This window comes from Podarcis pityusensis (assembly GCF_964106645.2).
Source record: "Podarcis pityusensis genome assembly, chromosome: 2".
Classification (NCBI taxonomy): Eukaryota; Metazoa; Chordata; class Lepidosauria; order Squamata; family Lacertidae; genus Podarcis; species Podarcis pityusensis.
Genome location: NC_138029.1, coordinates 35,319,153 through 35,331,761, shown reverse-complemented (window position 1 = coordinate 35,331,761; position 12,609 = coordinate 35,319,153). Strand labels below are relative to the sequence as shown.

The 12,609-nt window shown below is 43.9% G+C and overlaps 2 protein-coding genes across 4 annotated transcripts in view; both read right to left on the bottom strand.

Moving 5' to 3' along the window:
- The window catches only part of LLGL2 (LLGL scribble cell polarity complex component 2), a 68,146-nt gene that overhangs the window by 2,524 nt on the left and 53,013 nt on the right, over positions 1 to 12,609 (bottom strand). For all 3 annotated transcript variants that reach the window (XM_080993633.1, XM_080993634.1, XM_080993635.1), the window contains exons 16-24: positions 10,906 to 11,044; positions 9,531 to 9,681; positions 9,241 to 9,357; positions 7,266 to 7,432; positions 6,297 to 6,558; positions 4,362 to 4,515; positions 3,122 to 3,165; positions 2,269 to 2,316; positions 123 to 165 (exon numbers count right to left, since the gene is read on the bottom strand). In XM_080993633.1, the coding sequence (XP_080849759.1) occupies positions 123 to 165; positions 2,269 to 2,316; positions 3,122 to 3,165; positions 4,362 to 4,515; positions 6,297 to 6,558; positions 7,266 to 7,432; positions 9,241 to 9,357; positions 9,531 to 9,681; positions 10,906 to 11,044 (1,125 nt within the window). The remainder of the gene's footprint in view (positions 1 to 122; positions 166 to 2,268; positions 2,317 to 3,121; positions 3,166 to 4,361; positions 4,516 to 6,296; positions 6,559 to 7,265; positions 7,433 to 9,240; positions 9,358 to 9,530; positions 9,682 to 10,905; positions 11,045 to 12,609) is intronic.
- LOC308470549 (melanin-concentrating hormone receptor 1-like) overlaps positions 2,326 to 12,609 on the bottom strand; it is a 146,776-nt gene continuing 136,492 nt past the window's right edge. Inside the window, exon 3 of the transcript XR_013982473.1 lies at positions 2,326 to 2,790. The gene's annotated coding sequence lies outside the window, so the exon portion shown is untranslated. The remainder of the gene's footprint in view (positions 2,791 to 12,609) is intronic.

The following is a 12,609-nucleotide window of genomic DNA, read 5'->3' as shown; positions in this document are numbered from 1 at the left end:
CAGCACTAGGTTTCAGGGTTGCTAAATACATGTTTTCAGATGTTCACTATGTCACTCCCCTTCTATCACAAGGACAGAACAATTTAACTCCCCAAGTTCTAAGAGAAACCATGGACACTCACCCTTTTCCACCCTCCAGAGTGCTTTGGATCTCTTTTAGAACTTCTGAAAAGGGAGGGAAAAAACATTCATGCGAAATAAGTGCATATATTCTTCAATCTCTAGTATTCAAGAAGCAGTTTTACTTCCACTGTTGGAACAGTTGTTTTTTTAAGCCCCATCTTCCAAAGATTCTGTGACAGGACTTTTAAATTGATTTCCTTCTCTCTTGCTGGAATTTTCATGCAGAATTCATTTTATTTTAGCTTATTGCGGTTTATATTTTAATGCTTTCATTGCTATTAAGCTGTCCAGGTAACTTTGCTACTGAGCAGCAGATAAGTACCATTAATAAATAAACAAACTTTAACCATTCCTACAGAGCTGACATGAAATTCAGATTTTATCCTTAAGGAAGGATGACATCTAGTTGATGATGTTGTGTTCAACTCACTGTCTAATATAACAGATCTATGTCTGGAATGTATTTGATTAAAAGTTGGGCAATAACTTTGTTTAGATTCAGGGTAACTGAATACAATCCTGTTGTGCTAAACAATTGCCAGCGTCTCACAACCAATGTGCCAAGGAGGACACCAAACATAGACATACAGATATTATTTTAGCTTGCTCAGTTGCACTTCAGAAAGAATACTATGTGGCATAAAAGCTTGCAGCTAGCATTCAAAAGAGAAAAGGGTGTGCATACTTTGTGTTTCTCAAGGTTGCTTAGGTCTCAAGTTTAGGTTTTTTTTCCCCTTTAAATCCATAATTTCGCCAAACAAAGTCTTTAAAGTTGGATGCCAGCATTTGTAGTGCCATGTCAAAAAGGAAACATGTGCATAGTGGCAGATGTGCACAAAATGGTCCACCCCAGCTGAAGCCAACATGCGTAGGATGTTTCTTTTGGCAACCATGTACACAAATAATAGCATTTCTGGTATCTCTATTTGGGGCAATTTCTCCACAGACCCTACTCTCATGGCTGAATTAAACACTGAAACACTGGCTGCTTCCACACCAGACATTTACTGTGGAATAACCACATTTTGTTCAGTCACTTTTTACAGGGCACTGGCATGATACTGTGATTGAAATACCCTCTCTCACAATTTCCCCATTAGGCTTTTACTTCCTTCCCCTCAAATCCAACCTACTTATAGTCAATATAGCTGCTATTAAGCTACTGTTCTGGTCATTATCTCCCTCCCCCCACCCCAAATTGCAGCAGAGGTTCAGTGAGGGGAGGGGGCTATTTAACTCGTCCCATACATACAAAGATCCCAATGAAAATTGCTTCTCTCCAACAATTGAGGAAAGAGGGACTGACCACTTGGCTACAGAGTGTTTAGAAATCTGCTATCCCACTTCCACCTTAAAGCAGAACAGCAATGATTGGGAGCTGCCAGCTCTGGAAGCACCCAACAACAACGTATGTCAGTACAGTGGTACCTCGGGTTACATACGCTTCAGGTTACAGACTCCGCTAACCCAGAAATATTACCTCGGGTTAAGAACTTTGCTTCAGGATGAGAACAGAAATCATGCTCCGGCGGCGCGGCGGCAGCAGGAGGCCCCATTAGCTAAAGTAGTGCTTCAGGTTAAGAACTGTTTCAGGTTAAGAACGGACCTCCAGAACGAGTTAAGTACTTAACCCGAGGTACTACTGTATAGCAAGTTTACTCACTATTAAATGTACCAGTTTTAAAATGGCAAAATGCTTCTGAAGGCTTTGTGTTTACCCTCACGAAAATTCATGTGAGATAGGTCACAATTTATTCCCATTTTACAGATGTGGACACGATGTTGGGATATCCATTGCCCAATGTGTAGATCAAGTCCTCCTAGTGCAATAGCCACAGAACTCTGAATGTCTGCTGGATACTAATGTGCTAAACACCAAAGAGCAATTATGAGATGCCATTGGGCAGCTGTACACAAATATAGACATGTTCAGGTATGTTACTGGTCAACTGCCTGCCTAACTGAGGCAAACTCATGAAGACAACATCCCTAAGAGAAATCTACCTAATGTTGTATGGCTGCTGGTATTAAGGAGGGGAGCAGACTCAATAACCAGAAGCAAGTGAATAAAGTGGCTCAAGCCAATTCCCACAGAATGCCCGTCCCTCCACCCCTATAGCACGAAAGAAATCATGTCTTTCTCACTCTCATCATTGAGCAGGGCATGCTCCATCAATCTGCCATGTGTCCTCTCTGAAAGGCAAATCAGACAAATGTTAAGGCAGTCAATTCCCACGATACAAAGAAACTCACAAAGCTCCCCCAAATTAGATCTATTGGGTTGTATTCAATGTAAGTTCTACTCAGAGTAGAGCCATTAAAATAAATAGACATGACTAACTTAGGGCCATTCATTTCAGTGGTTCTACTCTGGGTAAAACATAGTTGAAGACAACCCATTATGCTTGGCATATCCACCCTTTGAAGTTCTTTAAAAGGGCAAGTTAACCCGATTATGACAATCTATTACTCCTCTGAGTGATGAAGATCATGATCTGGTCTTTTCTTTAAGAGCCTATTTTAGAATTTGAAGCCAACATACAAGCAGCTGTACCAAATATACTTCCACCAACCTATGCTCCTGCGGCACAAAATGCCTTCTCCCATTTTTTAAAGTTCCCTACCTTGAAAAGGAAACAAGCAGACTGGGCCTCCAGAAGACTGGGCCTCCAATTGAAGATCTTAACTTTGTAGGTTGACATGGGACATAAGTACCCCAAGTCCTAGGCTGAGGGCTTTACAAGTCACAACCAGCACTTTGTATTGTGTCCAGAAACAAACTGGTACTCCATGAAGCTCTTAAGACATTATCCCTCCTATTGAAACAAGCCAACACCCTTTGAGCTAGATCCTAAGCCAATCTGAGTTTCTGACCTGCCTTCATGGGCTGTTTCCTGTACTGCACTACTGGAGTAATCCAAACTGGATGTTATGTTACATTACTAAGCAAGCAGCACTGGACCAGCAATTTCTCTCTGTACATTCACATTTTTCTTACCATCTGCACCCGGATCACTGGTACTCCGTCCCGATTCCTTGCTACTGCAGAAGATAGAAAGAAGAGTCAATTAGACAAGATCATAAACCAATTCCAACCCCCTAGACATTGCAAGTCAGATGCAATTATCATAGGCACACAGAAAGTCAAGCACCCTTGGTTTACACTGCACTACTTTGACAGGTACATTCTGCCTCTTAAAAAACCTTCAGCTTTTAAGTCAGTTCAAAATTTGTGTGGGAGTTCACATGACTGCTCATCCTTATAAAATTCCCCAGCATATTGAAAACTAACGTATCAAGAAGAAGAGTAAGCAAAACAACAACAACCCTTCTCTATGTTCTGATTTTTTCTTTAAGACTACTTTTGTTATGCTTGTAAATTTTGTACATGTTGTATTCTGCCTTCAGCATGGCTTTAGCTTTGGAAACGTGTCATACAAATAAAACGACTGATTGATTTTCTACATCTAGGGATAGACCGATAGGGAGATATATATTCCCCCATGTGAACCCCCATCAGCGGTCTAGGCAGAGGCGTATCCGCTTATGGCAACTAGGAGATGGTTAGGTGGTTAGCTAGAATTGACATGTACCAGTTCTGACATATTTTGCTGCTACCCTTTAACCATCCCACCTAGTGCACACACAAAATGATTACACAGCCTGGGGACTGTATGTTGTACCCAGCTCAGAAGGCTTTGTTTTGTGGCGAGTCATTCCACAGGTGGTAGAATCTCAGCACCAGAACATATGGCAATATGCAACTTCAGCATTTTTAAAACCACTTCTTATTTCAATAAGAACAATGAATAGTGGGTGGCAGATAAGGAAAGCCTTGTCAGTACATTGGGATGGCATTAGGGCAGGCATAGGCAAACTCATTTAAAACAGGCACCCCGAAGCCTGGCCCTCCAGATGTTTTGGGACTACAATTCCCATCATTCCTGACCACTGGTCCTGTTAGCTAGGGATGATGGGAGTTGTAGTCCCTAAACATCTGGAGGGCCAAGTTTGCCTATGCCTGCATTAGGGGATGAGCAGAGGCATTGTCAGATCATGTAGGTGCATATGGCGGCAGGACAGCAACCCTAACCCCTTTCCAGAGTGACCATGGGCCTCCTTTGTTGCAGTTCCCATGGCTACGCATGTCATATTCAACACACAAAACCAGCAATACAAAGTAGAATGTTGCACCCTTTCTATCATCCACACAATACAAATGCCACAATCATTCATACTTGGATATCCTTGATGCCTTCTCCACACCAGGTGTGCTGTGCACATGGCTGTTGCCTGTGTTTTCAGGTACTTTTACTAAGCATCGTGGTTCAACCAGCCACTTTGGGGAAAGTGAAAACCTCTCAAACTCTGACGGGGAGATAAGATAGAACCCTGCAGAGGAGAAAGATGGAGAAATGGCAAGTTGTGCATGCACAGATGCAGAAAGCGTCCCACAAGAGTTTCCCAAAATACATTTTTACAAATCTTACTCACTCAGAAGACTAAGCTTAAGGCTGCAAACCCACATACACTTATTTTGAAGCAAGGGCAATTGGGGGGGGGGGGGCGGACCGGACCTGGAATTAACTTCAGAGTAAACATACAAAGGCTCAGCTGCATGAGCACTTTCCAAAGTCATGCTTGGTGCTTGTGACAGATTTTTTTAAAGAGATCCCATGTTACTATTTAATATTTCTCAGCTAGATCTCTGGGACTCCTATGCATGGAAAGATCCAAATACTGTATGTTTGTCTGATTCTCATGCAATGTTCTCTCAAGCGCACTCTTTTCAGACCCCTGTGTAAACCATTTTTTAACTTAATATGCTCTAAGTTAGATTACTGCAATGCATTATACATAGGGCTGCCTCTGAAGATGGTTCAGAAGTTTCAGCTGGGGATCAGGTTGCTCACTGGGGCAAGATGGTGTGAGCATATAACACTAATCTTGGCCTGACTGCAGTGGCCGCCAGTTAGTTTCCAGGCCCAATTCAAAGTGCTGGATTTGACCTACAAAGCCTTAAACAGCTCAGGACTGCAGTACTTCAAGGACCGCCTCTTTGTATATGAACCGAACCAGACCCTGCGTTCATAATCTCAGGCCTTTCTGCATGTGCTTCCTCAACGTGAGGTCTAGAGGGTGGCAACATGGGAATGGGCCTTTTCTTCAGTGGCTCCCTGTTTGTGGAATTCTCTCCCCTCGGGAGGCTCTCCTGGCATCTTCATTACATATCTTCAGGCACCAAGCAAAAATGTTTCTCTTCAACCAGGCATTTGGCTGATTAACATTCTATGGCTTTTTAAATGTATTTGTGAGAGGGGGGGTTACTGGCTTGTTTAGGTTTTATTATGTATTTTGTATTCTCATTTTGTATTTTTATGTTGTGAACGATCCTGGGATCTTCGGATGAAGGGTAGTATAAAATTTTAATTATTATAATTAAAATAGTAGTAGTAGTAGTAGTAATAACAATAATAATTTATTATATACACCCTGCCCATCTGGCTGGGCTTCCCCAGCCACTCTGGGTGGCTTCCAACAAAATATTAAAATACAGTAATCCATCAAACATTAAAGCTTCCCTAAACAGGGCTGCCTTCAGAGGTCTTCTAAAAGTCTGGTAGTTGTTGTTCTCTTTGACATCTGGTGGGAGGGCGTTCCACAGGGCGGGTGCCACTACCGAGAAGGCCCTCTGCCTGGTTCCCTCTAACTTGGCTTCTCGCAGTGAGGGAACCTCCAGAAGGCCCTCGGTGCTGGACCTCAGTGTCTGGGTAGAACGATGGGGGTGGAGACGCTTCTTCAGATATACTGGACCGAGGCCATTTAGGGCTTTAAAGATCAGCACTAACACTTTGAATTGTGCTCGGAAACGTACTGGGAGCCAATGTAGGTCTTTCAAGACCGGTGCTATGTGGTCTCGGCGGCTGCTCCCAGTCACCAGTTTAGCTGCCACATTCTGGATTAATTGTAGTTTCCGGGTCACCTTCAAAGCAGATACTACTATCCCAACTAATATTTTTCTTTCTTGCTTTCACATTATTGTGGATAGAGGGACAAAATAACTCCCCCTTCTCTCCCCCACCCCACATTTATCTATTTTGTACAAGAGGCAGAAAGGCTTCCAAGACCTAACACAATGGAGCTTGGTAACCTGTGGATGACCATGTTGTTACCTTGCCCATATCTGGTGAAGACACAGGAGGCAATGCCACTCACATCCTCCTTGCGGATACAGGGGTAGCGCACTTGTATCTTGAGTGCAGGCAGGGAAATGATCTGGATGTCTCCCAGGTTCGTCAGAACAGCCAGGTCATTCTCACTGTGCTCACTCTTACAGCTGGCAAAGTTGGTCACTGTCACCTTCCGAAGCCGGCAGCCTTCCAGGGCCGTCAATTTAAGTTTCAGTTTGGAGCTGACTTTGGGCAACGTGAAAACCTGCCAACGTAAACAAGCTGCGTATTAAATCCTTCATTCATGCAAGAGCCATCCAATCTCCAGTCAATGCGTAATGAGTTTCCTGCTGGTGTGTGGCAGCAAAGCAGCATGCTTTAAGTCTAGCTGCCAAAAAGGAGCTGTGTAGTCTCTCTCCCGCCTTCAGCAGCAAAAAAGCCTGGATTTCTGACAGCGGCAAGGGAAGGAGTAGCTAAACTTTGCTGCCGCTCACTGCTGTACATAAGGGATTTGCAAGCATCTCTCACATGGCTAGGTCATATCAAGTCTGATTATCAGGGCTTGCAAATATCAATCCTCAGATACATAAAAATAAGCAGAGCGCCGGTTTGCAGTCAAAATCCCTGAACAGAGTCTTTTTTCCTTAGCCCAACTCTGCCACTTTCTAGAGAAGCATCTATGGGCAGAATATCAAATTCAGGAGTAGGGAAAGTGTATCATAACTCTATGATCTGCTCAGGTGGCAGGGAAGGTTGGAATCTTTGCAAACTTCCAAGCATACAGTATGCTTTTCCACCTCCCCAAATCTGAACATGCCCTTCAGCAAAGGTGACAACCAAGTATCACCTCAAAACAAGCAAATTCCAGGAAGGATCTGCAAGAGGAAATGAATTCTCATACTATAATTTCTCTGGCTGCTCTATTCCAATAGGCAAAGAGCATGCATATACACAAGAATGCTATTGTGTTACCTTAAGCTGTTCTTCCGACACCACGAGAAGCTGGTGGCTCCCTTGCATGTTGGGACTCTTGGAAAGGTCATGGGCCACTTCCAGCGGCTCTGGAAGGGGAGTGCTCTGGCCATCCAGAACAACGATCCCGATAACAGGAGCTCTGTGCATGAGCTGGATCTCTTTGGCTGGAGAGACAGCAGAAAGCACACGCCAAATGAGGCAGGAGGTTTGGTTCAGAGAGAAGCAAACTGTTCCGACAAGGCACACTTTCTTCTCGCAGAACCCAGCTACCATGCTGGACATACAAAGGGCAGCAGAGAGGAAATATTGGACTGAACCCAGTGTTGCACGTCAGCACTGGACCCAATCCATTGTGGTTAGAGATTCGGATTAGGAGTGGGGAGACCCAGGTTTAAATTCCTACTCCGCCATGAAGCTCATCGGCTGACTTGAGGCCTGTCACTATCTCTCAGCTTAACCTACCACACAGGGTGGTTGTGGCCAAAAGGAACTACATATGGTACTCAAAGCTCCTTGGAAGAAGGGTTGGATACAAATACAATACAGTGGTACCTCGGGTTACAGACGCTTCAGGTTACAGACTCCACTAACCCAGAAATAATACCTCAGGTTAAGAACTTTGCTTCAGGATGAGAACAGAAATCGCACAGTGGTGGCAGAGGGAGGCCCCATTAGCTAAAGTGGTGCTTCAGGTTAAGAACAGTTTCAGGTTAAGAACGGACCTCCAGAACGAATTAAATTCTTAACCAGAGGTACCACTGTACACACATAAGCATTAAAAAGTGATTGAGTTTAGAGGAGAACTGAAGTATTTAAGCTGTGATGCCGCATAGAAACTGCATAATTATTTCTTTGGGTGCAGTCAAAAAGCCACTTTTTACACTGTACAAAGGCAAGTATAGGTATTGAGGGGACGGGACAAAATGAAGGTCAGGGTCTAGTGGTAGATCTCTAGATGATTAGCGATGATAAACAAGAGTTCCTGGCTCCCAGTTGCTTCACCACAAAGACAAAACAACTATTTCTGGCTAAATAAGACTGTGAAATGCAGAAAACCAAACCAGGAGACATTTTTTGTGACACCACTGAGCGCTCAGTTCAGTTCCAGCACTAAAAACAAGTTCCTAGGCTGAGAATGTGCTCAAAGATGCCCTATTTTGTTTTGTGTTTTAATCCTTCATATCTTTTACACTTTGCTCTGCTTGGTGGGTTTCTGTAAAAGACAAAGCAGCTCTGGAATTTGCCTACTTCTGTATTGGAGGTTGAACTGTGATTAATGGCACATGAAGCCAAAGGGGAAGCTGCCGAGCCACCTTCCTTAGATCTGTAAGGAAAATACACATAACCGTCCTATAGATGTGGTTATGGAAATGAATTCCATCTCTTATGTCTGGCTGGATGACCCTCCTGACTTTTAAACACGAAATATTTTCCAGATTTTTGTGACCAGAGAGAAACATTTACAAACAGCCCTTGGGCTTGTTTTATGGTGTGTTAAGGACTTTTCCAAAAAAGTACAGAGGCTAAAATGAAGTAAAAACTGTTGCCCAAGCTCATAACATTTCTAGGTAGGTGTTTATGTACAAGACCGTTTCCTTCAGAAAACCACATTATTTACCAAAAAATGCTGTTCCTAAAAGAATCAGAGCACATGCCTGGGGGCTGGTACAGTCCTGCAGTGAAATGTTTTGCTCTTGTTTTGCTCTTCCAGAATGCGCACCCAGATTCTGACACCCTACTCCACATTCAGCACTAAGGCTTCTCAAGAGTCAGGTGGTGGGAAGTGTGCAACCTTCTGGATGTTGTTGGACTCCAACTCCCATCAGCCCCAGTCCAGCATGGCCAACAGGCAGAGGATGATGGGAGTCTCTGTGGTTTCATCACCAGGGCATTTTACAAAGGTACCTTCAATCCTAAATCTGGGGGGCAGCTATTTCATCTAAATCGAAAGTCGTCTGATCTTTTCACTCACCCTGCTCTGCTCGGACAGGCTCATCCATTCTTCTCTCGGCTGGAGGAACACGCAGACAGAAGGCATAGACTGTGCCCCCATTGGTGCCAGCCCATAAGGAGGGGCAGTGCCGGGAACCTGGACCAGAGATAACAAAGCCCATAAGCCAAAGTTTCACATATCGCCAAGGGAAAGCAAGCAAGACCATTCCTTATACCCCCAGGCCAGACTTTGCTGGTTTTATCTACCCATATACATTACTTTGTGGGTGTAATATATTGTTCAAGCACATAGAAGCTGGTCTTACTCACTGTCTCGTAAGAAGGTGTCGGCAAAATACAAGGTGCGAACGAAGCCAGTGAAAGAGTCCTCTGCTGACCGCGCTTCAATCTTCCGCTGGACAGGAGCTAGCTCTATCTCCTGCAATGCGCCATGATCATGCCTGGAAATTCCCTCTTGTACCTGCCCGCAAAACAAAAATGAGAACTAAGCAAGCAACCCCTTTTCATTTGTTTTATTAGATTTCTTACCTGCCCTTTACCGTAAGGTCCCAGGGCAGTTTGCAACAGAAAAAAATATACATTTATAAAAGCAAATAAAACAGTTACAGCCATAAAACAGATAAAAACCATTCCATACAGAAAATGGAAACAATTCCAACAATGCAAACAGCAGTTAAAATAGTTCCAATATAAGCACAGATTGAGATAAAGATCTGTGCTTTAAAGGCCAGAAGAAGGAGGTCTGCAGTAGGTGTCAAAAAGACAACAGACATTGCCTAATACGTAAGGGAGACCATTGCAAAGTGTAGAGACCACCACACTAAAGGCCCGATTCAATTTAGCATCTCTCAAGTGGGCAGATAATGAGATTAGAATGATAAAATGGCATCTTTAAATATATATATATACCATACTTTTCTGTGTATAAGACTAGGGTTTTTTTTATTATTAAAAAATGATGTTCAAAATTGTGGGTCGTCTTATACACGGATAAAATCTCCCCCCATTTTCTCAATTTGGAGTCTCCAAAAATAGAGGGCGTCTTATACATGGGGGTGTGTTATACAGTAATATGCATGTTAGCTGGTGTCAGGTGGTTTTAATAAAAAGAAGTCAAGCCAGTTCCAAAAAAAGCCATTTCTTATAGGGATGCTTGCTTTGAAGAAGAGAAACTATTTTTGAAAAATAGAATGCTTTAAGGCCATGTAATGAATCCTTTTGCACCTCTTTATGATGGCAGAAGACTAAGTTTGCTGTACTCCAGGAAACCGGCACAATTCTCCTCCAAAAGGATTAGCCTATAGCTGCCCGAATCTCCTCCTCATATGACATATCAATGCCATGAGTGGCAAGGCTGAGATCCAATACTGTACAAGGGGGCTTTTTCTAACGTCATGAGTAGCACCAGAGCTTTGCTGAATACAGTGGAACCTCGGGTTAAGAACTTAATTCGTTCTGGAGGTAAATTCTTAACCTGAAATTGTTCTTAACCTGAGGTACCACTTTAGCAAATGGGGCCTCCTGCTACCGCTGCGCAATTTCTATTCTCATCCTGAAGCAAACTTCTTAACCCGAGGTACTATTTCTGGGTTAGCGGAGTCTGTAACCTCAAGCATCTGTAACCTCAAGCGTCTGTAACCCGAGGTACCACTGTACGTGAAGCCCAGACAGCGCAGCCCCTCACCTCTGCAGTTCGTCGCTTTCTGTTAGACACCCTGCTCCTTCGCATTCGTCGGAAGGACTGGCGGAGGGACTTCTTTAAAGACTTCACTCTGGAAAGAGGGCCTTCCAAGGCCAGTTGGTCACTGGGATGCAAGGTACACCTAGAAGGAAATTAACAGGGTTGGCTCAGTTTCCCTTTTTAAACCAAACTGTTTTTTGGTCAAGTTGCAGCCACACATTGGAAGCCCATTAAGAGAGTTACCACATTTTGCAGCGCAGAGGTCTGAAATACCGTGCACAGGCATTGGCAAGGCCTTTAGTTGCTTTGCATCAGGGGTAAGAAACTGTAGTCCTGCAAATACTTGTTGGACTGCAGGTCTCATAATCCCTGCCCATAGGCTATGGCTGATGGGACTTGGGAGCCCAACATCATCTGAGGTGGCCATCCCAGATGTAAAGCAACATGGGACAATGCTGCTGCTTTTTGCCTGCAGTTCTCAAACCAGGCAAGAGAGCATTCAGAAAACCAGAACTATTCTGAACTGCACACTTTATATTGTTCACAGTATTTGCTTTTGTGGAATGTTGGCAATTACTAAAGTTTTCCTAGAAGGCTCTAAAGGTATTCCATCAGTAAAATCCATTTCGGTGTTTCTCAACAGCCATGAGGATTCAAAGTAAATCTGATGGTGTGTTTTTGTTTTCCTTTTCAAAAACAGTGCTACACTGCCTTGCCCTTACATTCCACAAGGATTATACTATTTAGGATTTACGTAGCACTTTAAATGCATTACTTTGATGATTTTTATCACTCTGTAGGACACACCAGTATTAATTTCGCGGAAGTGTACTGTAACATTTGTGGGGAAAACCTTCTCCCCATAATGATCAGGAGGAAGGGAGGGCTCAGCCTCCCTTTGTCCCCAAGGCAACAAAAGGGAGAAGAGAAGACCTTTGGACTCCAAGAGAGCACGCCTGCCTGAGCCTAATAGTGTTGACTAAGCTGTGGTCAGGAAACAACTTCCTGCTTTGGAGTATGGTAATCCTCGGCCGCCAGGGATGGATCTCAGCATTTTGTGGGGGCTAGGAGGAAGGCAGAGTTCTCTCCAACTCCCCAATTCCTGAATATGTTGGGGGTACCTGCTGTCTACCCACCCCCACACAAGTGGGGCTTTGTAACTTGAGAGAAAAGTCGAGAAAAAGCCATTATGACAGAAGCATATAACGTGACGCATGGTGTCCGTATAGAAAAAGTGGATGAGGAAGTTTTTCCTCCCTCTCTCCTATAACACTAGAACTCAAGGACATCCAGAGAAGCTGAATGCCGGAAGATCCAGGACAGACAAAACAACTTCTTAACACAGTGCGTACTTAAAACTATGCAACTTGCTCTGGCAAGACGCCATGAGGGCCACCATGACGACTTTAAAAGAGGATTAGATAAATTCAAGGAGAGGGATAAGGCTGTCAGTGGCTACTAGCCATGACAGCTCTGCTCTGCCTCCACTGTCGGAGGCAGTGTGCTTTTGAATGCCACTTTTCAGGAAACTGCAGGCGGGGAGAGCGTTGCTGTGTTCAGCCCTGCTTGCAAGCTTCCTATGGCATCTGGAGGGCCACTGTGAGAACCCGCTTAAACAATCAGGAGAAGCTATTGCAGATCTAAGCCTAAGGCTGGGAGGAAAATGCTTTGCCTAAGTAATTTCCTGCCCGAACTTTTTATCCAGGA